Below are 21,327 nucleotides of genomic sequence, written 5' to 3'. Positions count from 1 at the left end.
TCTGACTACAGCCCCTCACCCTGGGAGACAGGCTGCAGAGCTGGAACCTGGGTGTCAGACCCCAGTCCCAGCCCTGTCGCCCGACACGGGCAGGGTGGGGGCAGGCACATCTGGAGCAGCTGGCACTGTCTGGCTCTCTCTGGCTTCGGGGTAGGGGAGTGTGGAAACGAGGGAACCCCTTCTTCTTCCCAGCACCCCCCCGCCCCCCCCCCCCACCCACCCCGGGCGTCTGGGATGAATGCGGTCGGTCGGCAGAGTGGCAATGGCGGCAGCTGGGGAGTGAAACGGGTGGAGTGAGCAGGAACCTCTGTGTGACAGCGAACACGGGGACCTTCGAGGAGTCCGATCTTGCTCATCCGAGTCCCAGGGCAGCCCCAAGTTCTTGGCAGAGGCCCAGAGGCCTGGACCCCCGGGGGGCGGGGGACGGGCGGCTCTGGGGCCCTCAGTGGACCTGAGGCTCCCGCCCCCCCCCCCCCCCACTTCGGCAAGGCTCCCCGCAGATCCGGGACGCCGAGGGCCCTAGATTTCGGTGGCGGTGATCTCCTCCAGGCAGATGCAGGGAGCCGGCTCGGCCAGGCCCAGGTCGGCGAGCTCCCGAGCCTCCAGCTCCAGGCTGAGCTGCTGCAGCTCCTGCTCCAGCTGCCGGTTGCGCCGGTACATCTGGATGTAGTTGTGCTGCAGCTGCTTCTGGTAGCGGATCACCTGCTCCTTCTCCGCCTGCCAGGCCAGCCGCTCGCCCTCGAAGCTGTCCCGCTGCTCCTCGCCCCGCCGCCGCTCCCGCTGCAGCTCTGCCCGCAGCCTCTCCACCTGGGCCCGCAGGCTGCCCCCGACCCCGGCCGCTGCCCGCTGCACCTTGGCCTCATCGCTCTCCGCCAGGAGGAAGGGGTCGGCGGTGGCAGGTGGCGCGGGGGGTTCCCGGAGTCCGGCGGCCTCGGTGTCCAACTGGCCGGCTTTCTCTCGCAGCCGCTCGGCCTCCTGGCGGTGCCGCTGCAGCTCCTGGGAACAGGCCTCCAGCTCCAGCTCCCGAGCCCGGGCCGCCTCCTGCAGGCCCCGCGCCCGGCCCTCACTGACCCGTAGTGCGGCTCGGGCTTCTCGCAGCGCCACCCGCAGCGCCACCAGCTCGCTGCCCTTCTGCACCAGCTCCGCCTGAGACTCCTTCAGTTGCTGCTTCAGCAGGGAGATCTCGCCTGACTTCTGGCACACCTGTCGTGGGGGGAGGAATGGAGAAGGATGGTGAGAAGAGTTCTCCCGGGGGGTCAGGCCCTGAGATCACGCAGGGTAGGTGGGGAGAGGCTCTCTGATCGTGACACCCGTAACACAGATGGGGACACTGAGGCAAGCTTAGTGATATGTCCAGAGTCACACAGCTGGTAAGTGGCTGAAGGGAAATAACGGATCCAGATCTTTCTCCTTCAGAGCAGGTGTCTTTAAACCATCATGAAGCACCACCGAGCCCTGGGGACAGGCTGGTGGCAGGCCGTGCAGGAGTGGGTGCGGTTGAGGGCAGTGCCCGCATTTCCACAGGCAGGCACCGCGGTGTCTTGGTTAACAGCACAGACACTAGAGCCAGATGGCCTGAGTTCAAATCTCAGCCCTGCCACGGACTAGCCGTAATTCTGGGCTCCGGCCTTTCTGGGCCTCAGTCTCCTCAAACGGGGATGTTAACAACACCCAGCTGGCAGGGCTGTTAGGAGGATTAGAAGATCCCCCCCATATGACATAGAACGGTGCCCGGGGCACAGCAGCACTACGTTCTTATTCTTAACTGGTCGGGAGGCAGCGGGTGGGAACACCACTGGCTGTGTGAGCGCTAAACCCGACTGCTGAGGAGCCCCACACGGGTGGCACAGGGAGACCCCCACCCAGAAAGGAAGGCCAGAGGGGGAGCTTCATCTCACAGAGGGAAGGGTGGGGGGGGTCCTCTAGCAGTAGCAGGCCAGAGGGGGTGGGTATGGCTGGACTCCTTTTCCCAGCAGGCCCCGCTCCCTGCCCCTCCTGGTCTGGCCCACCTCCCACTTGGTCTCCTCGAGCCTCGGCCCGAGCTCCCGCTGCTCCCGCTCGAAGGTGGCGCAGCGCCGCTCCAGCTGCTCCCGTTCCTGCAGCAGCTGTGCAAAGTCGTCCTGCAGCTGCCGCTTCTCCTGCTGCAGCTGGAATACCTGCAGCTGCAGCAGCTGTTGGGCCCGCTGTGCCCGCTGTGCCTGGGCCGCACCGTCCTCCCGCAGGGCCTCGCGCTCCCGCGGCCAGTGCCGCTGCCGGTCCTCGTAAGCCTGGGGACGACAAGGCGGCCCTGGGTCCTGGCGGCTCCCCCCACCCGCCGGACCCCGAGCCCCGCCTGCCCACAACTCCCCGGTCACCGACTGCTCTGGCGGCCCAGTGGCTGGGCTCAGGGACGGCAGGCGCCGCTGCACCGGGATAATGATCGCGACAATAATCACAACCACTTTTAGGACGCTAGAAACAATATCCATAATAGCAAGCGCTTCCGTAGGAGTTTCTAGGTGCCAGGCGTTATTCTAAGCACTTTACAGCCTTTGCCTTACTTCATCCTCATGATAAATATCTCCATTTATAGATGAGGAAACCGAGGCTCAGTACCATTAAGTATCTTGCTCAAGTCTGAAAGACAGCAGACGGTGGTGCTGGCTTCGATTCCTTACCGCTCTGCAGGTTACGCCGGACAGCTGGGCTGGGGACCACCCCCCCCCACCCAGCACAAACAGAAATGCTCCTCGGACTCCCCAGCACCTCTGGATGTCCTGCCACGCCACCCCCATTATCGCTGCTGACCACACCTGACACATGGTCACCTCACTCTCGTCCAGACTGTCCCGCAGCTGCTGCAGCTCTGCCTCACGGTCTCGGAGCTTTCCTTCCAGGACACAGTGCAGCAGGGCCTCATCCGAAGGGGGTGGCGGGGGTGGGGGCGGGGGCGGAGAGCGCTCCCCACAGGAGCCGCTGTCAGGGGAGGCCCGGGCACCGCTGCCCAAGAGCCCCCCAGCCACACGGCCTCCCAGGGAGCCTGTGCTCTTGCTGGAGGAAGACCGACCACTGTCCGAGTGGGAGGGCCCAGTAGGGGCCCCTCGGGCTGGACCCGGCAGTGCCCCCCGCCCGGGGCCGTGGGAGGGCAGGTGCCCGCCTGGGGAGCTGTTGGCTGGCTCTGCACCCCCGGTGCTGTAGGTGGGCAGGCTGGACAGTGAATTTCGGCCGGAGTCAGACAGTGTCCCCGATGGGCAGCCACTGGCCCAGCCACTCAGTGCCAGGGGTTTGTCAGCAGCCGAGGAGGAGGAGGAAGAGGAGGACGAGGCAGGGCCCCCAAACAGCTGGGTTAGGCTGCCCTGGCTCCCAGACAGTCCGGCGGCCCGAGGACCCAGGAAGCTAGGTAGGGATGGTGCCCCTCGAGGTTTGGGCAGCACTGGCTTGAAGGCTGTTGGGCGGATCAGGATTTTCTCCATGTTCTGAAATGAGGTGCCATGGGACACTGGGGATCAGCTGCCCAATCTTTCAAAGCCCTTATCATACTCCCTGCCCTCCCATCTGGGGTCCCGATCCCCACATGTTAATAATAAATGCTACCACCGGCTGAGGGCCTCCCGATGTCCTCTACATCAAGCAATTTAAAAGGTTCATCTCTTATCATTACAACAGCCATACAAGTAAAATATCATCAGTATCCCCATATTACAGATGAGGAGACGGAGGCTCAGCAAAGTCAAAGACCTCGTTCAACATCAGACATGTAGTTGTTGTGCAGTAACAGTAATTTGAGCAGCTGACATTTATTGAGTACGTTATGTGACAGGTACTAGGCTAAACCCTTACGTACGTTATTTGACTGAATGCTCACAACGATCACATGAGAGCTAACCTATTACCTCCATTTTACAGATGCAGAAACTTTGGCTCAGAAAGGTTAAGTGATTTTCCTAAGGTCATGCAGCTAGGAGGAGGCAGAGCTGGGATTAGAACCCAGGTCTGGTGAATCGGGAGCCCACATTCTCTCCTCTGAATCGACCCTCAAATTCCGGCTTCTTCAGGGGCTCCTGATTCCACCCAGGCCCCAAAGGAAGGGCTGGTCCTCACCTTCTCCAGCTTTCCAGAGACAGGGATGAGCTTGGGTGGGGGGCCGCGGAGATGGGCATTGCGTGCCCGCTGCTCTCGGGCATCCTCAAGGTCACTGCTCGGGCTGGGGGGTGACTCTGTCCGGAAGTCCTCGTTGATGTAGGTGAAGCTGGTACCAGGGACGGCCTTCCTAGGGGGCACAGCTGGACACAGTGGCTCCTGTGCCTCATAGCCACCCCGTAGCAGGCCATCCTGCTGGCGGAAGAAGGTGGGCCCAGAGGGTCCGTGGTGGCGGGGAGGAGCTGGCCCCCCAGGGCAGGGCCGGCCTGAGATGAGGCTGCTCACGCTGCCCATGGCTGGAGGTTGTGGGGCAGTGGTGGCCTCAGGAGTGGGCTCCAGTGGCACTGGCAGAGTCTGCACAATGGCCATGGCGACACGGGCTCAGGCCTGGCCAAGGGCCTCCAGGGGAACCTGTGAGCAGGGCAGGGGTGTAAGAGTCCCTTCACCTTGAGGTCCCTCCCTATCTGAGTCCCTGAGTCCCTCTCCTGACCCCGCGTCCCAAGACAAACAGCCCCCTGACTGCCCACAACTTCCCCCTCCAAGCACTAGCACCAACCTGACTTCTTCCTGGGACCCAGACCACTGCCCAGCTCTGGTCTGAACAGGGCTAAGGACTGACTCTACAAGCAAAGATGATGATGGGATGTGAGGTCTGGTGGTTACGCAGGGCCCTTAACAGCAGAGGCCCAGGCCCCAGCCTAAACCTGCACCCCTCATGGAGGCTAGGACTCAAGTTTAGGAGGGAGCTCTCTGCCAGCTCCCAGCACATGTTGCTGGTCCCCTAGGACAGGTGTCCTCATTAGAGAGCAGTTTGGGCACAGGCAACCTCAGGGACAGAGTCAGCAGCCACTCAGATGGCATTTAGGGAATAAAGAGCCAAGGCCAGGCAGTGCCCAGCCTCCCCCAGCTGGGCCTCAGTTTCTCCCAGACAGAGAGGCAGCAAGGATGGAGCTGGCCAAACAAGAAACCCAGAGCTTTTAGGGAGCCCACAGGTGCCCTCTGGGGTCTCCCGCCTTCCAGACGTGGATACAGGCTCATGCGTGTTTCCATGACAATTCCCGGCCTCACCATACCCAATCAATCAGGCCTAAAGGAGCCTACACAGGCATGCCACCAACCTCTAAGAAACCATGCGGCTTTAGACATTCCCCAGAGTAACCCGGAGGGGATGAGGGTAGAAGCCCCACCATCACCTTTGGCAGCTGCTCTAAGATCTCATTTCCCTGGAACCCAGGGAAGAGGGCTCCACCTCCCCAGGCTCTGCTCCTTCCTGGAAGCGGACAGCAAGTCTCCGCCCGGAACTCCCTCCCCAGTCCTGAGGCCGAAGACCAGGACTCAGGCATCTGCTGAAATCATCATGCAGAGCGGGGGCCAAGAAGCGGACAGAATCGAGTCGGAACAGGAGTGTGCGTTTGTACTCATCGGTGTGTGTCGGGCTGCGCACAGGCGCATGGAAATGAACTTACTTCGCGTGTATGTGAAAATGTGTGAAAACGCGAGTGCATCTGAGTGTATGTATGTTTGACTAGAGGTATGAGTACATTCGTATATTCGTATGTGTGAGTTCATATGTGCACGAGTATGTGCGTGCCTCCGGATCACTCTCAGGAAATACGTAAAAGTGGTAACTGCATATGTAGTAAGTAAATTTGTGCTGCATGAACGTGGCTGAGAGAAGAGAACATCTTTGGATAGATGTCCATTCACATGTTTATGTGGAAACTGCATACGAACAGGGAAGTGAGTGTGCACAAGCGGGTGCAGAGCAGTGTGTGCACAGAGCATGTGTGAGAGTGGGTGGGAGCCTGGGTGGCGAGCAGGGCCACCTAGGTGAGCAGGAGCCTGGTTTCTGTCACTCATTCGAGTGTGGGGAAAGGACAGACACATTATCTGACTCCTTTGCCGGGTCCGTTCCCCTTCTTTCTTGCTTGTATCGCACGAGGCTCCCCCTCCACTCCCCACTCAAGTCAGGAGACCATGAGAACCGGGAAGGTATCCAGACTGAGCCTGGAAGCGGGGGTTGGGGGGGTGGGGGTGCGCTGAGCCCATCGGCAAGTGCCAGCCCGGAGCCAGGCAGCCAGGGCACCGCCTCTCCTGCCCTCTCCCCCACCACTCCAGGGCACAGAGAAAGCTGTGGGGTTAGGGGCTTCTTAGGGGGCAGTGGAGGCTGGCACCTCTGTCTGCATTTGCCCACTTCAGTGAGCACTGAGAAAGTGAGAAGTAAGGGGAGGAGACATGCGGACTCAGAGAAAGACAGGGGCCCAAACGACCAGAGACAAAGACTCAACAGAGACCCCAGGGTCAGGCAGACAGGGAGACAGGCTGAACCAGTGAGCCCAGGGACCTGAACCCCACAGAGCCAGGGGCCCCTAAACCCAGAAGAGACATGAAAGCTGGGCCCCGAGAGTCAGACGCCCAAGGAGCCAGAGCCAGGCCTCTGGAAAGCCAGGCCCAGCCAGCCGGGCTCCAAGAGCGGGAGCCCGAGAGAGGAGGGGCAAGTGGAGGCTCCATTTTGAGAAACGCGTTGTGTCTGTGGGAAAGGGAACCCCTGGCTCTCCCAGCACTCCTTGAGTAATCACTCTGGCCCAGCGCACGCACACCCCCTTCGTGGGCCGGGGGCAGCCGGGTGCTGGCTTCGGCCAGGGCCCCGGGCAGGTCTGGCTAAGCCCAACTCCCGCAGACCTGTTCTGGGGGCTGAAGAGTTGGGGAAAGTCTCCCCCCACCAAACTCCAAGGACTAGTCAAGCGGGATCGAGTCTGGGATCACGAGTTCGCATTCCGCGATAGGAAGCCGGGAGCCCCCAACCCACCCTCCAGGGCCCCCCGACACCCCCCCCCTCCCCGCCTCTATTAAGTGCGGGCGGCTGGGGGACGCCTCCTCCCCACCCGCCCACCGCCGCGCACAAGTTGGGGGCGCCCCCGGGTCGCCTCCCAGCCCGGCCCCCCCTCCCCCTCACCTCCGCCGCGCCGCTCCATGCTCAGCCCCGGGCCGCCCCCAGCGCTCCACAGGCGCGCCGCCCGGCTCCAGCCCGCGCTCGGCCACTCGGAGCCGCCCGGCCCGGCCCGGCCCCGCCTCCGCGGCGCCCCTAGCCCGGCCGGCCCCCGTCCGGCCCGAGTGGGCGGCGCAGCGCGGGGGAGGGGTCGGAGGGGCGTCCCCGCCCCGGGCGCGGACACGCGCAGGCACCCCGCGTCACGCGAGGCCGACCAGGCGCACGCGGGGGCTGCGCCGGGGGACCCAGGATCCCCGTCCCCCCGCGCCCCCACTCCGAGAGCCGGTCGGCTCAGGACTCGGCCGCGGCCGCGGGTCACCCTCTACCCCTACCCGGGCCCCGGGGCCAGCGGCAGCTGGTCATTGTTCGAGCACAAAGGGCCGGGCGCCAAGGCGGCCGCCCTTCCCCCTCCGCTTCTTCGGTCGAAGCCTCCCCCGCAAGACACACTCTCCGGCTTCGGAGTCCAGAGCGAGACGCCGAGGGTCGGCTGCCCCTCCCCCGCCCCAACCCCTGCTACCGGGACCCTGCGCCCCAGGATGAGTCGGGGGCCGAGGCTCGCGCCGGGCCTGCCCCCCACCCCCAGCGGTTGGTGGAGGAATATTTGGACTTGCGGAGGCGGCGCCACCTGGCGGCGCATTCGGTGAATACACTCAGTCACCCCCCGCCCTCCACCTTGGGGGCCTCTACACGACTCCCCGGCCCTGTACCCTCTCCTGCGCGAGCCCAGGCCTGTCTCAGGCGCGGCTCTCTGCTCCCCAACCTTCCCTCAGAATCATTTAAGAAGGAGGTCATTGCTGGGAGAGAGGCGCAGCCCCTGGTCCCCCAACAATCACTGGGGTGAGCCGGTCCAAACCTACACCAGCCTCACAGCTGACAACATTCCTCTGCCTTCTCAGGGTCGCAGATATTCTCACCTTCTGGCAAACACCACAGTCTTCATAACACCCACACGACCTTTCCCACATGCAGTCCCACGCAGCCACAATCACACAGTCTCATCCATCACGTGGTTCCACGCTCCTTTCCATAATCTTTCAGGCCACCGCACACACAGACATACTCCCTGTCACAAACCTTGTTGTGCACAGTCTTTCACAACTCAAAGTCCTTACTACCGACTCACGATCTTAAATAGGCTTCCTCTCCTAAGCATCTTTCACACATTGGTGGTCTCATTCACAGTCAGACAACTTTCATAAACAGTGAGTTTCACAAACATTCTACCACACAGACTTTCCCCGAAGGGTCTCTGTGCCCCAGTCAGGTCAGCTGATGCCCACACCCCTGGGCAAGAACAGCTTCCCACCCCCTACTTGCAACCCCACCCCCAAGGCCAAGGCCTGCCAGAGCTCCTCTGCCCCAGGAAGGAGCATCCCCCCCTTCCAGGCCACAGCCCTGGCCAGCTCTCAGCTCTATTTTTAGCTCTATGGAAAGGGTTGTTTTTCTTTCTTTTTCCCTGGAAAGGGAGACATAACCCAACTACCCTCAGGCTCATCCCAGACCCTGAGCCTTACAAGAACAGACTGAGCCCCCCCTCCCCAATAGAGACCCCCTCCCCTGGCCTTGCCCTGATCCCAGCCTCTTGGGGCACCAGGAGCCTCCTCCCCTTTCTGGCAGCCAGCCCAGAAGCTCAGGCAGCAGCTGGGCTCAGCATGTGTGTAGGGGTGGAGGGTGGGGCGGTGAGGGAGGCAGAAGGCCGCTGCCCACTCCCTCATTCCCTGGGGGAGGGGGCTCATCCTCCCTTCTAGGGGAGGGAGATAGGCCCACTCTTGTATTTAGGGACATTTACCCTCATGCATTCTCCGGGAAAGGGCTCCCACCCTCGCAGGAGTGGGCTTTCTGCTCCTACATTGGGGGGAAGAGCTCCCAGTTGTGCAAGGAGGGGAGTGGTAGGAAGGGGACCCACTGGGGCTCAGGCAGCTGCTCCCCGGACTGGAGGTATGGGGCAGGGGCTGCTGTACACTGCCATCAAAAATAACTCCCTTCTTCGATACCTTCAGGGATGAGGGCACCACGAACATGTTCGGGTGAAGGAAGGAGAGGAGCCCAGGTCACCCCACCCAGTGCAAGTCTCCAGTCCTGCGCTACCCGGACTCCAGGGGGCGTTCTGTTCCCACTTCTGTGGGAAGGTTTAACACTTCTCTGGAAGGAGAACGGAATACTGCTCGGCTGGAGACCTTGCAGACTCGCCCAGGACTGGGGAGGGAGGTCCTCGCCCTGATGCGCGGGTGGGGGAGCACAGCCCACTTGTCTGCGAAGCGATCACGTGCTCGGCGCCTGTTTACGTCTTAGTCTTCACCTGTGGGCGGCCAGGAAGCAGGAACCTCGGGAGGTGTCCCACCCGTCCCGCCCCCGTCGGCGGTCACAGGGCAGCCCTTTATCTCCAACCCCCGTCAAGTGCGCGACAGCAGAGCGCTCTGTCCGCTGGGGGTCCGTGCGGGCCAGTGGCGCTGCTCCAGGGACTGCAGGGGTAATCTATGGGGCGCGTCCTTTCCTGAATGCACGTGTGTTCGTGTGTCCCAAGTGCGTGGGTCTGTGTGCGCGCGTGTGTGTGCCCGCTGGTGTGAGTTTGTGTCGGTTCCCTGCTCAGACTCCTCGCCTGCGCCCCGCCCCCGTCCCCCAGAGTGGGGACCCCTTTCTCACTCCAGTCCCCGGCTTCCCCAGATCGGGAAAGTTCGCTCCGGAGCCGGGATGTGTGGAAGGCTGGAGTTCCGATACCTCCGTGTCCCCACCACTCACCCAGCGCCACCTGCGCCGCCGCTCCAGCTCCCGCCCAGCTCCTGCTCCAGCGCGGGCACCTCCTCGCCGCAGATCCGCCGGCTCCCAGCCAGCTCCGGGCTCCGGACTCCGGGCGCCCGCCTGGCCGGGCCTGGTGGAGCGGGGCGGGGCGGGGCGGCTGAGGCCGCGCCCCCGGCCCAGGAGGGGAGTGGTCTGCCCAGCACCCCCTCAACAGCCGACCCGGTATCCAGCCCAGCAGTAGCTCAACGGTGGCCTGAGGCTGCTCCGCTGGCCTCCGACTTCACAGCCTTCTGGATTTGGCTTTCGACCTGGGAAAGGGGCGAGCAGCACGTGACCGAGAGCTAAACTACCTGGGTGCCCTAACCAAGTTGGCGATAGGGCTTTACTGCCACCTGCCCGGCCCTGTGGGGAGCCAAACCGAGTCCACTCTCAGCTCCTTCCCTAGGCACCGGGAAAACCCCTAGGAAGCAGACAAAGAAGGCTCAGGTTTCACCAAAACAGACCCCGCCCCACCCTCGGGTCAGAGCTGCCCTCGCCCAACTACCTTCCCCCTCCCCCGGAGTAGGTGTCTGCCCAGGTGAGTGTGCTTGCCAGTTCTGGCCCCCCACAGAGCAGGGGCCAGGCTTCCCTTAGACTCATAAAGTTCCACCCACAGGCACAAACAGGAAGTTGCCTTGTATTGCAGGGAGGCACCTAGGGCTCCCTCCCTCCATGGCACCAGAGGCGGCCTGTGGGAAGGCACAGACTTCGAGGTCTCTAGGTATCTGGGCCACACTCGCAGCCTGAATACTTGGGCAGCGGGAGTGCAGTGAATTTAGTCCCTTCTCAAACCCATCTGCAGTAACGAAGCTGCTGGAGGACTGAAGCTGCCCCCCTCACAGACAAATGTGACCCGGAATCTGAGAGCTGCGGATCCAGCTGGACCCTGCTTGGCCAGGTCCTTCCTGAATGCTCAAGGAGATTCTTAATATCCAATTGGACATAGGCAGAACCAGGGTAATTTGACTTAATCTGCTCTGGTTGGGTACAGGGACAGTGGCTCCCAGGGATTCCCCCACTGCTTTCTAGGCTCCTGGGACTCTTGAACATACTTTGGGCTAATCTTGATGTGAGGAGTTTAAGACAGGGGTGCAATGGAATGTGTTTGTGTAGGGGGAGGGCTGGGGGAGCATTAGCTTCCCCTGCCCCCCATCATTATTCTCGTTTGTGCCGGGCAGGGAGTCTGCTAGGAGGGTGGGCCAAGACAAACAGGCAAGTGTGTGTCTGTCCCTCTATCCCCAATTCACAGGGACCTCTGGGATTTCCTGAGAACTCACCAGGAGTTCCCAGTAGATCAGAATGTGGGATGTAGAACCCACATCCTTAGAGGTAGGACTGACCTGGTGGTGTGCATCTGGAAGGCATGGCTGACGTTGTTATAGACCCTGGATGAGGCCTAGACCAGCCAGCGGCTGGGAATGATTACTGCGGGATTAGGAGGCCTGGCTCCAGCCAGTCTGGGAGACCCCCAAGAAGGGAGGCCCTGGAGGAACTACCCCCTCCCTCCCCCACAGGTTCTTCCCCAGAGAACAGCTTTGTTCCAGGGTCTATTTCAGGAGTCAGCTGTAGCCATAGTTCTCACACCCAACAGACCAGAGAGCCCAGAGCCTTCCAGAGGGCCCCAGAAGCCCGCTTAGGTGGACTGGGGGAACCTGATAAGGCAGCCCTGCCTGGAGCGAGCAGGAAACCTCCGCCTACCCTTACAAAAGGCTTCTTCCCAGCTCCCTCAGGACACCTGGCATTCTGACCCCTCTTGCATGCAAATCTAAAGGGAAAATAGGGCTTAAGGGTACCAGAGGAAGTGAGATGGAAAAGTGCCATCATTTAGAACTATTTTTCACAAGTCTCTTACATGACAATCCCCTTCAGTACTTGTTAAAGATGAGAAATCCTGTAACTTTTCTCAAACCTCTAGAATCAGAAACATCTGTGTGTGTGTGTTGGGGGGGAGGGGAGTAGGCCCTAGGTTCTTCATTTTTAAAGAATCCTAGGAGTTCTGACACATACTGACATAAGACAAACACTGAGTGTACAAGGATGAGGAAAATGGATGGGGAGTCCGATAAGAAGGCAGCATGCGGAACCCGCACTCAGGTCAGTGAGTGGCTCGTATCACTGAGGGACAGCTGGTCAGGCAGGGCCTAGACATGTGGCCCAGTGACCCACACCTGTGCCAGGGATCACATGGGGATCTTCAGGGAAGATAAGGATAAAGAGACACCATTCTGTCATCCCTAAGCCAAGAAGAGGTATAAGGGGTTGTGTGGGTGAAGGCCCTTTAATGCCCGTTTCCTTGGGAGTGCACAGCTAAGACTCCCTATTGAAAGCAAGAGGAAAATCCAGTTCTAGACTGGGGAGACACCTGGTGGACAAATAAGAAAAAACACAGAAACCAAGGCAATGGAAAAACTGTTTTCAGTAAAACTAGAAAAGGCTCTACAAAAAGTCATGACTGTCCACCCCAGTGGTCTGAGGTGACAGAATATGGAATCTGTGTCCATGTGGCAGGCACTCTGGGCTCTGCTTCCTTCCATGGCTCTCTGGCCAGCTTCCACCTTTGGGGCCCTGATACTACAGGGTCAAGCACCTAGGATCCAATCCCACCTCATGGCAGGGTCCAGAATGGGCCAGAGAGGAGTCTGGTACCCACCATGTCACCCTTTGGCTCCACAAGCCTAGGTTTGTTTGGCAAGAAGTCCTCTATTCCCTTCTATGTTCAGGGGGCCTGAACCCACTGCTTTGAACTCAATTTGCTCATTCCCACCTCAGGGCCTCTGTATCTCATTTCCGCTCTGCTTGGATCCCTCTTTCTCCAGATGTTCACACGGCTCAATCCTAGTCCTTTAAGCCCCATCTCCGATGTCCTCTGCTTAGAGGTATCTGTTCCGACCCTAATCTACACTAGGCTGTACGTATTGCCCTGTTTTCTTTTCTTCATGGTGTATCTCACTGTCTAAAAATACGGTTTGTGTTTGTTCATTATTTCTCTTGTCTTGCTTATCAGACTGCAGGTTCTAGGGAGGCAGGGAGCTCATCTGTCTTGTCAGCGCTGTATTCCCAGGACCTAGAACGAAGCCTGGCACACAGGAAGTTCTCAAGTCTCTCACTATGGAACTCTGCCCTAGGTTAGGCCCTCCGTGGAGGACCCCTAGCTTAGGCCCACAGGACAGAGGTAGTCTTGGCAGAGGGCTAAAAAAGTCTATGCCCCTGCCTGTCCGGCCAGGCTCATTTCAGTGTCCGGCTCTGAACGGCCTTCACCTGGAGGGCCTGGAGGGGTCTGGCTGGCAGGGTTGGTGGGCCTGATCCAAGCAAGTCTCAGAGTTCTGGGGCACAGCCCCCTTTTTGCCAGAAGAGGGCTTTTTGGTCGCTAGCCCATTGTCATCCTTGACCTTCTTGAGCCGAGCCTTGCTCTTTGGTGGTATGGAGAAGGTAAGAGAGCTCTTGTTGAATTCAAGTGGGAAGACACCTACGTCTCCATCAAAGCGGTTCTTGGACACCTGCAGATACCGTTTCCCTGGACCAGTTACCAATTTCCTGTCCTGTAGGATCAGAACGTTGTCCGCTTCCTGGCTTGCCTGGGGGATGGGGGCAAAAGGAGGAAGGAGCAGTGAGAAGACATAGGAGAAGTAAAAAGGAAGGTTGAGGGTCCAGGGAAGAATGGCAAAGCCATGGACTACTGACCACAACCTGGGGCCACCTGAATCCTTCAGTTCCTTGACTACTCACTGCTGCCCTAGATTCTGTACACGCCATTCCCTCTGATTGTAACTTTTCCACAGCCCACCACCCCACTCAACCCCTGCTTCTTATCACTCAGGTCTCTATCAGAATGTCACACTTTAGGGCACCTGGGTGGCTCAGTCGGTTAAGCGTCCGACTTCGGCACAGGTCATGATCTCGCAGCCCGTGAGTTCGAGCCCCGCGCCGGGCTCTGTGCTGACCGCTCAGAGCCTGGAGCCTGTTTCAGACTCTGTGTCTCCCTCTCTCTGACCCTCCTCTGTTCATGCTCTGTCTCTCCCTGTCTCAAAAATAAATAAAACGTTAAAAAAAAAAAAATTAAAAAAAAAAGAACGTCACACTTTATCAGAGACCATTCTTGATCCCCATAAACAAAGAACGAACCATCATCTTCCCGCTTCTGTGTTACTCTCTTCCCTAGCTCCATGTCTGTTCCATTGTGGCACAGTTTGTGCTCCCCACCCTGTATGCCCTGTGCCCAGCCGGCCTGCCATGTAACAGGCACTCAGTGTACCCCTGGAAGCTCCAGGACTGGGCTGGTCCCGCTGCCCAGGAGGCCCTCCCATTTATTCGATTATTTAGCACTTACTGTCTGCCAAAACTCAACCTAACCTTTGTTGACACCTCCTCTCCCCAAATAGGTGAAGAAGTCTCCCCAGATGTCCCAGGCTGACTCAGATGTTTCGCGGCTCCCCCAATGCCTGTGTTGCCTACTGTAGCTCTTATACTGAGTTATAATCACGGTCTTGCTATTTTCCCCACTGGATGATGTGAGCTCTTAGAGGACAAGGAGGGCAAAGGACCAACTATCATCAGCCTTTATATTCCCAGCACACGTATTCCTCATGTCATGGCCCGAAGGCAGTGACAGCTGTCTCCTGCCTCTTCTAAGTGGACAGTCAAGATGATTTAAGGCTGAGTGAGGGCCATCCCTGGTCACACCTGCCCCCTCTACCCTCCTAAGCTTGGGCTCCTCTAAAAGCCACTCACTTTGGCTGAGCCAAAAATGGACGCTGTCTGCAGTTCCTTATCGTCATCCTCCTTCCGGGGGTGAATGACCAGTGTCACGTGGCAGCTATTGTCTGTTGCAAACTTTCGAAAGGCCCCGACGATGTAGTCTTGAGCTGCAATCCTGCCCCCACCCCAACAAAGTGAAGAGGTTATCGGACACAGACAGAAGCACAAGAGCGTACACACACTCTTGATTCATTCGCATCTCCCCAGGCCACAGACCCACACTACTTCACTCTACCCAAGAACTCACACTTAGGTTCCTCTCCATACTTCCCACTGCCACAACCCACACGTCTGTGAAGGCAGAAATACACACAGGGTGGTGTGTACCGGCACACAGGTCAGACATCAAGAACACAGCGTGTGCCTAAGGGCCAGCTGCCTACGAAGACACGCGTGTTCAAGTGCGTTCCAGTTACACAAGAGGGTGTCACCTGTCTGTGGATAGCGGCTCGTGCCCCATCATGAACTGCAGATTGTCGATGACCACATGACAAATGTCATACACGTATACTGCATGTTGCATTGTGTCTATCACAGTCCTGGGAAGAGGAAGAAGCAAGGAATTCAAGAGTCAATTACAAGCAGTCTCTAGACCATCCCAGCAGAGAAGCCAGCATTCCTGAAAATTCTGTTGGGGATCTGTTCTCCTGCAGTCCCATTCTCTGAAAACCCTCGGCCCTGGAATCTCACCTGATGCTCTGCTGCCCATGGAAAGTCATGAAATAGAGAGGCAGGTCCTCAAAGCGGTCGGCCCACTCATCGTATTTGTCCAGTTGCTCTTCTAGCCGCCCCACAGCGAACTGTGTCAGCATGACCCGGGCGAGTCTCACGTTGCTGATCTCAAAGCTACCCCATAGCGTGTTTACCCCCTGGGTACACAAATCCAGGGCATACTCACTGATGAATGTGGTCTTCCCACTGCCTGTTGGCCCTGCAGGGGGTTGAATACAGACCTGGGTAAGGGAGGAAAGTTCTACCCTTAAAATTAAGACCCGGAGCAAGGGTTTCAAAGTTGGGAGAAGCCTCCTCTTTAACATTTGCCATGGCCCAAACCCACATGCGTTTCACCACCTGATCCTCTGCCTCTTACCCCAAGAAGTGATTTCCCAAGGCTCACCTGTGAAGACTGTCAGCTCGCCCTTCCGATGTCCCTTCAAAAGACGATTGAGGTCTGGGAAGCGGTTCCAGCGGATGCCAGCTGCCTGCTCCACATTTGACAATTCTCCTAGCACCTCCTCCCGAAGCTGCCGGAAAGACACGATCGACTTGTGCCAGGCGGGCAGGGCAGTACGCAGAATACGAGAAAGACTTAAGCCTCGGTTCAGGGCCTCCAGGGGCCGGGGCTGCCGGTCTCCAGGCCGCACCAAGGAGCATCGCTTGGGATTCAGTTTTCGGGCAAACAACTTGGCAGCTTCCCAGGACCGAAGGTCATCTCCTAGCCAGAGCACAATACGTCGAAACTGTTCGAGGTAAGGGAGCAAGGCAGGGGGTAAGCAGGCTGTTCCTCGGGGTAGGGCAAGGGTGGGCAGCCCTGTGGATTGGTTCAAGGCCAGGCTGTCCAGCTCACGACTCGTCAGTACCACCTCAACATCTCGACGACTGATCAGTGGTAATCCAAACAGATTACGGTAGACCCCAGGCCGGGGAATGGTGGTTTCCTTGTAGTGCACTCCATCTCCCTGGCCTTCAGCGCCTAGTAGCTTCAAGCCTCGTAATCCCAGACCTCCAGGGGAGAGCCAAGGGAAGACAAGGCTGCGAGCCGGCCGCAAATACCGCACATTGAAACGCCTGAGCGTGTCATCTGTCACTCTGGTAAGGCCAAACATCACACGAGCCAGCTGGGCCTCCTCCGGCTCAGGCAGCTCCCAGAGAGGTACAGCTCGGTCCCAGATCCTCCGGACCTCCTCACTGTCCTCCACTTCTGGGGCCTCACTGAGCAGGACTCCCTCTCTGGCCCCATCTCCTCGTCCCTCCACACTGGCCTGGAAGTCTTCCCAGCTCCCCTCTGCTAGACTGGTCATGCAGAGAAAGCGGCCTGTGGTCTTGTCAATGAAGAGGCTGAAGGAAGCAGTAGCACCATTCTGGTCCTTGAGCGGCAAGGCCTTTACAAAGGGGCTGGGTGCCCGCAGGCAGCTGTGGCCATCTTGGAAGGGGATCCCACGTGCCCGCAAATATTGGCGGATTTCAGTTGCAGTTACAGGCAACACTGGCACCTCCAAGGCTGGGAGAGCCTCCTTCCTGTACCGTCTTCGGGGAGGGCCTGGGGCCAGGCTTCTGGGCAGGCCCCTGCGACCCATCCACTCCCCACGCAGCGGCAGCAGGATACGGAGGGGGTACCCACCTCGAAGGAGTATCCACATTCCTAGTCAAACCGAGGAAGTCACTACTTGGAATGCCTTCCGTGCCTTGTTGGGGGGGGGGGGGGGGCTTCGCTAGGTCAGACCCCAGGGATCCTCGGCGCAGCACTCTACAGAGCCTACTGGAGGTGGTTTCTTTCTTCCAACTTCTCCCTCATAAACATCTCTCTGAATCCTCTTCAGCCCCTGCGCATTGCTACTTCACATCTATGGCCATCTACAGGACCCTTTCACGTCCGTGGGCTTCTATCTGGCTCTCTGTCTCCATGGCCCTGTGCAGCCACCTCACCTCTACGACCCTCCACACTGCCCCTCACCGCTGTGCCTTGCCTAGATCATCTCTTTACCACTTCCGCCCCTCCAAGGGATCTCCTGGTCGTCCTCATCTCTACCGCCGCCTGAGCCCTTCCTGGCCTCAAGGCGCTAGCCCCCAACTCGAGGCTCTCCTCGCCGCTCCTTCCTTCAAAGAGGACTCACCACAAGTAGAGCGCCACCCGGCGGCTCCCGCCAGACCCCGCGCTCACCTCGCCCCCGCGCCCGGGTCCTCCCTCGACTCTACTGCCAAGAGCTGTGCCGCTTGCGACCGTGGCCGCGCATCACCACCTTCCTCTCGCCCCTCTCGACCGCAACGTGGGTCACTGTCCCACGCCCCGGGCCATGACCGCGGAAGCAAAACTCCCCGGCCGCGTGTGTTCCCGGAACCGGAAGTCCCGGCGTTCGTCCCGCCCCCGTCCCGCGAGGTTGGGTTGGGCTAGGCTGCCTGGGCGCTGTAGCCATGACGGCGCGCGGGACCCCGAGCCGCTTTCTGGCCAGTGTCCTCCACAACGGTTTGGGTCGCTACGTGCAGCAGCTGCAGCGTCTCAGCTTTAGCCTCAGTCGCGATGCGCCCTCGTCCCGCGGCGCCAGGTGAGCCGGGCGCAGGGCGCGGGGCGCTCTCGGGGCAGAGTCGCCCAGGGTCGGGGGTCGCCGTGCTTACTCTTCTGGGCTTCCTCAGGGAGTTCGTGGAAAGGGAGGTGGCAGACTTCGCCCGACGGAACCCGGGGGTCGTAATATACGTGAACTCGCGGCCGTGCTGTGTGCCCAGAGTAGTGGCCGAGTACCGTGAGTGGGGCCGGACGAGGGCTGGAGGGCGGCATCTGGGGGGTGCTCCGCCGGCTCGCCTTCCTCTCGTCTTACCCTGATCCATCCGCTTCCTCTCCCCCCACCCCCTCCCTTCGGCCAGTTAACGGGGCTGTGCGCGAGGAGAGCATCCACTGCAAGTCAGTGGCGGAGATTGCGACGCTGGTGCAGAAACTGGCGGACCAGTCGGGCTTGGAAGTGATCCGCATCCGTAAGCCCTTCCACACGGACAGCCCTAGCATCCAGGGCCAGTGGCATCCCTTCACCAACAAACCGACAACGTTGGGCGGGCTGCGCCCGCGAGAAGTCCAGGATGCCGCCCCAGCCCAGGTGCAAGTGCCATGAAGAGTTACCCCAACAACTCCAATCCCAGGCTTTGGACTCTTGCCCCAGTGGAGGTGGTTCTTCCTCTCTGGTTCAGGGGATTCCAAGCCCACGCCGGCAGATGGAGCCCACCAAAAGGGAAGTTGACGCCAAAGCTTTTGCTTGGGATAAAGAAGAGCTGCTTGTCTTCGTTGCATAGGAGGAGGGGCAGTGACTTTGTTAAGTCTCCTAATTATCTCCCAGTTGACATCCTTGAAATCTGATTCTTCAAGGATTTTATAGGCTTTTATTTCTCTGTAATCCAGACTGATAATAGTGATCTCAAATCCAGGTGTGGGGTTTCAAGACTGGCTTCTGAGGAATCTCTGATGTCCCAGTTCTTTCTTTCTTTCTTTCTTTTTTTTTTTTTTTTTAACATTTATTCATTTTTGAGAGAGAGACTGTGTGTGTGTGTGTGTGTGTGTGTGTGTGTGTGTGTGTGTTTGTGAGAGAGCGGGGGAGGGGCAGAGAGAGAGGGAGACACAGAATCCGAGGCAGGCTTCAGGCTCTAAGCTGTCAACACAGAGCCCAATGTGGGGCTCAAACCCACAAACTGAGATCATGACCTGAGCCAAAGTGAATGCTTAATTGGCTGAGCCACGCAGGTGCCCCTCCCATCCATGTCCTATTTCTGCAACCATTGAACTAGAGAGAGCTAGCACCTTAGATTCTGCTGTGAACCTGGCATTAGGACAGCCACTTTACATCCGTGTAAATGTTTAGATTAGAAAACTGAGGTTAATAAACTTGCCCAAAGTTACACTTGAGATCTTCAAAATATGTGTATATTTTAAGTCTAACCCCATTTTTCATTATCCTAAAACCAGAAGGGGAACATACAACCCTTCAGGATGGTTAGTGTTAGAGGCCATGTGATTATCCAGTCCTAACCCTTGGAGACTGATTCTTAGGCCAGGTCCCTGGTAACAAGCTTGCCCTGGTCCTAACTACTAACTACTCCCCAAGAAGACAGGCCCCTCTGCAGAAATGAATTCATGTTGTCCCTTGTTGGGGGGAGGGACGGGACTGAAAAGCTTCTTGGGGATGAGCAAGAGAGCTGATAAACAGAGAGCATCTTCTAGGCTTAGCCAAAACAAGGGGGAGGAATAGTGAGGAAAAGAGCTAGGAGGTAAAAACCTAGACACCCTTGTATGAATTCTTGGAGTGTTGTAATTTTGTTTGTCATGCCCATACCACCATGATCAGTGAGTAGTGAGAACGTTATAAAGGCCTTTATATCCACCCAGGGCAGTCAGATGGAACCTGAGGATCCCAGTTTCCTCTGCAAATGGTTTTATGGGGAGCAGAGCCAACCCTGCAGCACCATTTCCATAGAATCAGAAGCCTGCCCCCTGGTGACCAGGGGAAGGCCAGTCTAGACCAAGCAGACCACACGTGGCTGTGGGGAAAGAGGGTATTTATTAACCAACAGGAGGGGGAGGAGCTGAGCCCAGGCTCCCCACTCTGTCACATGCCTGTTCTGCCCACCTTGGTGGTGAGTGGGGGCATTCCTAAAGAAGTGTAGCCGTTCTCACAATAAATACATTCATTGTGGGGTGGAGGTGGGAGAAGTTGGGTGAAGGGCAGTAAAAACCCGTGGGATTCCACGTTCTCAGCTACAAAAATAACAGTCATCCTCACCCAAAGGGAATGGGGGAGCTCAGTCAGGATTTGATTGTCCCATATGGGCCTGGAGACTTCAGAGGCCCCTGGACCCTGAAAGTGCCCCGGTGAGGTAGGACAGGGATGGGAGCCAAGCATCCAAACTCCCAGCCTCTGCCCTTTGCATAGTTCCAAGAACGGGCTTCATGTGCCAGGTGAGACATCAGATCTCCTCCCCCTGCTCTGGTCTGGGGGTAGCAAATGCTTGGTCCCCAAAAGGGAGGCTGGCTCATTGCAGTGTTGGTCACCCGTCCTAGGGAAATGTCTGAGAGGACAGCTGAATGGGAGAGGGCTCTCCCTCTGAAATGTCCATGGACCAAACCCAACAGATACAGGTCCGAGGCAGCAAAGGGAGGCTCAGAAATGCAAGTGGAAATGTAAGCATGTGTGTGTGAAGGGACATGCCTGGGGCTCTGTCTGTCACTCTTGAGAGTGACCAAGGGGGTGAGGAGGTTGACCAAAGAGGGCTGCACGTTAAGAAGAGGGGAATGACACAGTCCTACCTCCCCAGACTGGCCTGTTCCCGAGCTTTTGCCAAAGAGGTCACCACATGGGGCTGGGACTAGGGGAGAAACCTAGATAGGATGGGATATGGCCATTGGAAGGGTACCCAAAGTCCAGGAGAGATGAAACACAATGTTCCAGGAGATGGGGGTGGGGGCCCTGCAGCCCAGCTGATAGACATTCATCCGTGTGCACACGTGAATGCATGCAGGGCTCAGGTGGCTCTGGTGGCTGGCAGAGGTCTTGTCTGGTTTCGGGACCATCCAGCACATAGGGCCACGCAGAGGGTGGTGACCTTGAGGTCATCTGGACCTGCAGAGCCCTGCCTGGGAGAAAGAGGAAGGATTTGAACAGACAAATGGGGCAGGAAGTTGGCATCCTCTCCTCCCAAGTGCTTGGGGTAAGGGAATAGGAACTGGGGCTGGGTCTACAGAATTCCACGTCCTGGGGGAGTACCCACCTCTGAGGAGCACCGGTGGGCCTGGGCTGCTCACAGATGGGTCTGTGGAGACTGAGGAGGGGACTTTGGCTGGGCCTGACTCTGCCAGCCCTACAGGGACATCACAAAGTTGGGAGAAGGGCCTGGAGTTGGGGGGAGGGAGGTGAAGGTAGAGTGGCTGTGTTGGGGAAGCAGCAGCCCAGCCTGGGGCAGACAGGCTGGCTTGGAAGAGCATTTGTCCT

General features: G+C 58.6%; 5 protein-coding genes across 10 annotated transcripts; 2 read left to right on the top strand and 3 right to left on the bottom strand.

Moving 5' to 3' along the window:
- Nucleotides 1-213: 213 nt before the first annotated feature.
- On the bottom strand, nucleotides 214-9,926 carry LZTS2 (leucine zipper tumor suppressor 2). 6 transcript variants are annotated; one of them, XM_042960834.1, is made up of 6 exons: nucleotides 7,076-7,179; nucleotides 4,081-4,530; nucleotides 2,793-3,455; nucleotides 2,010-2,267; nucleotides 1,072-1,203; nucleotides 214-996 (listed from the first exon to the last, which is right to left on the bottom strand). In XM_042960834.1, exons 2-6 carry the CDS (start codon nucleotides 4,486-4,488, stop codon nucleotides 520-522), a joined length of 1,938 nt encoding a protein of 645 aa, XP_042816768.1. In that variant the 5' UTR covers nucleotides 4,489-4,530; nucleotides 7,076-7,179; the 3' UTR covers nucleotides 214-519. The 6 variants fall into 6 exon arrangements, with proteins under 6 accessions (XP_042816768.1, XP_042816763.1, XP_042816765.1 ...); XM_042960829.1 differs by lacking the exon at nucleotides 7,076-7,179 and adding an exon at nucleotides 9,848-9,926 and having other exon boundaries at nucleotides 214-1,203; XM_042960831.1 differs by lacking the exon at nucleotides 7,076-7,179 and adding an exon at nucleotides 8,023-8,380 and having other exon boundaries at nucleotides 214-1,203.
- Nucleotides 6,097-12,332, top strand: LOC122231755 (collagen alpha-1(I) chain-like). Its single transcript, XM_042960065.1, has 3 exons — nucleotides 6,097-6,111; nucleotides 7,209-7,748; nucleotides 9,773-12,332. Exons 1-3 carry the CDS (start codon nucleotides 6,097-6,099, stop codon nucleotides 10,190-10,192), a joined length of 975 nt encoding a protein of 324 aa, XP_042815999.1. The 3' UTR covers nucleotides 10,193-12,332.
- TWNK (twinkle mtDNA helicase) lies at nucleotides 12,286-17,857 on the bottom strand. The gene is made up of 6 exons (XM_042960827.1): nucleotides 17,523-17,857; nucleotides 15,759-17,003; nucleotides 15,332-15,572; nucleotides 15,073-15,180; nucleotides 14,615-14,756; nucleotides 12,286-13,461 (listed from the first exon to the last, which is right to left on the bottom strand). Exons 2-6 carry the CDS (start codon nucleotides 16,999-17,001, stop codon nucleotides 13,141-13,143), a joined length of 2,055 nt encoding a protein of 684 aa, XP_042816761.1. The 5' UTR covers nucleotides 17,002-17,003; nucleotides 17,523-17,857; the 3' UTR covers nucleotides 12,286-13,140.
- Nucleotides 17,731-18,803, top strand: MRPL43 (mitochondrial ribosomal protein L43). The gene is made up of 3 exons (XM_042960835.1): nucleotides 17,731-17,904; nucleotides 17,993-18,099; nucleotides 18,221-18,803. Exons 1-3 carry the CDS (start codon nucleotides 17,774-17,776, stop codon nucleotides 18,460-18,462), a joined length of 480 nt encoding a protein of 159 aa, XP_042816769.1. The 5' UTR covers nucleotides 17,731-17,773; the 3' UTR covers nucleotides 18,463-18,803.
- A 1,077-nt stretch (nucleotides 18,804-19,880) lies between these two features.
- LOC102952916 lies at nucleotides 19,881-21,320 on the bottom strand. Its single transcript, XM_015536701.2, is given in 4 exon segments — nucleotides 19,881-20,714; nucleotides 20,717-20,784; nucleotides 20,787-20,972; nucleotides 21,107-21,320. Coding segments are annotated over 4 exon segments (1,038 nt in total). The 3' UTR covers nucleotides 19,881-20,144.
- Nucleotides 21,321-21,327: the final 7 nt, after the last annotated feature.

Source organism: Panthera tigris, chromosome D2 (genome assembly GCF_018350195.1).
Source record: "Panthera tigris isolate Pti1 chromosome D2, P.tigris_Pti1_mat1.1, whole genome shotgun sequence".
Lineage (NCBI taxonomy): Eukaryota > Metazoa > Chordata > Mammalia > Carnivora > Felidae > Panthera > Panthera tigris.
This window is presented reverse-complemented; position numbering and strand designations above follow the sequence as displayed.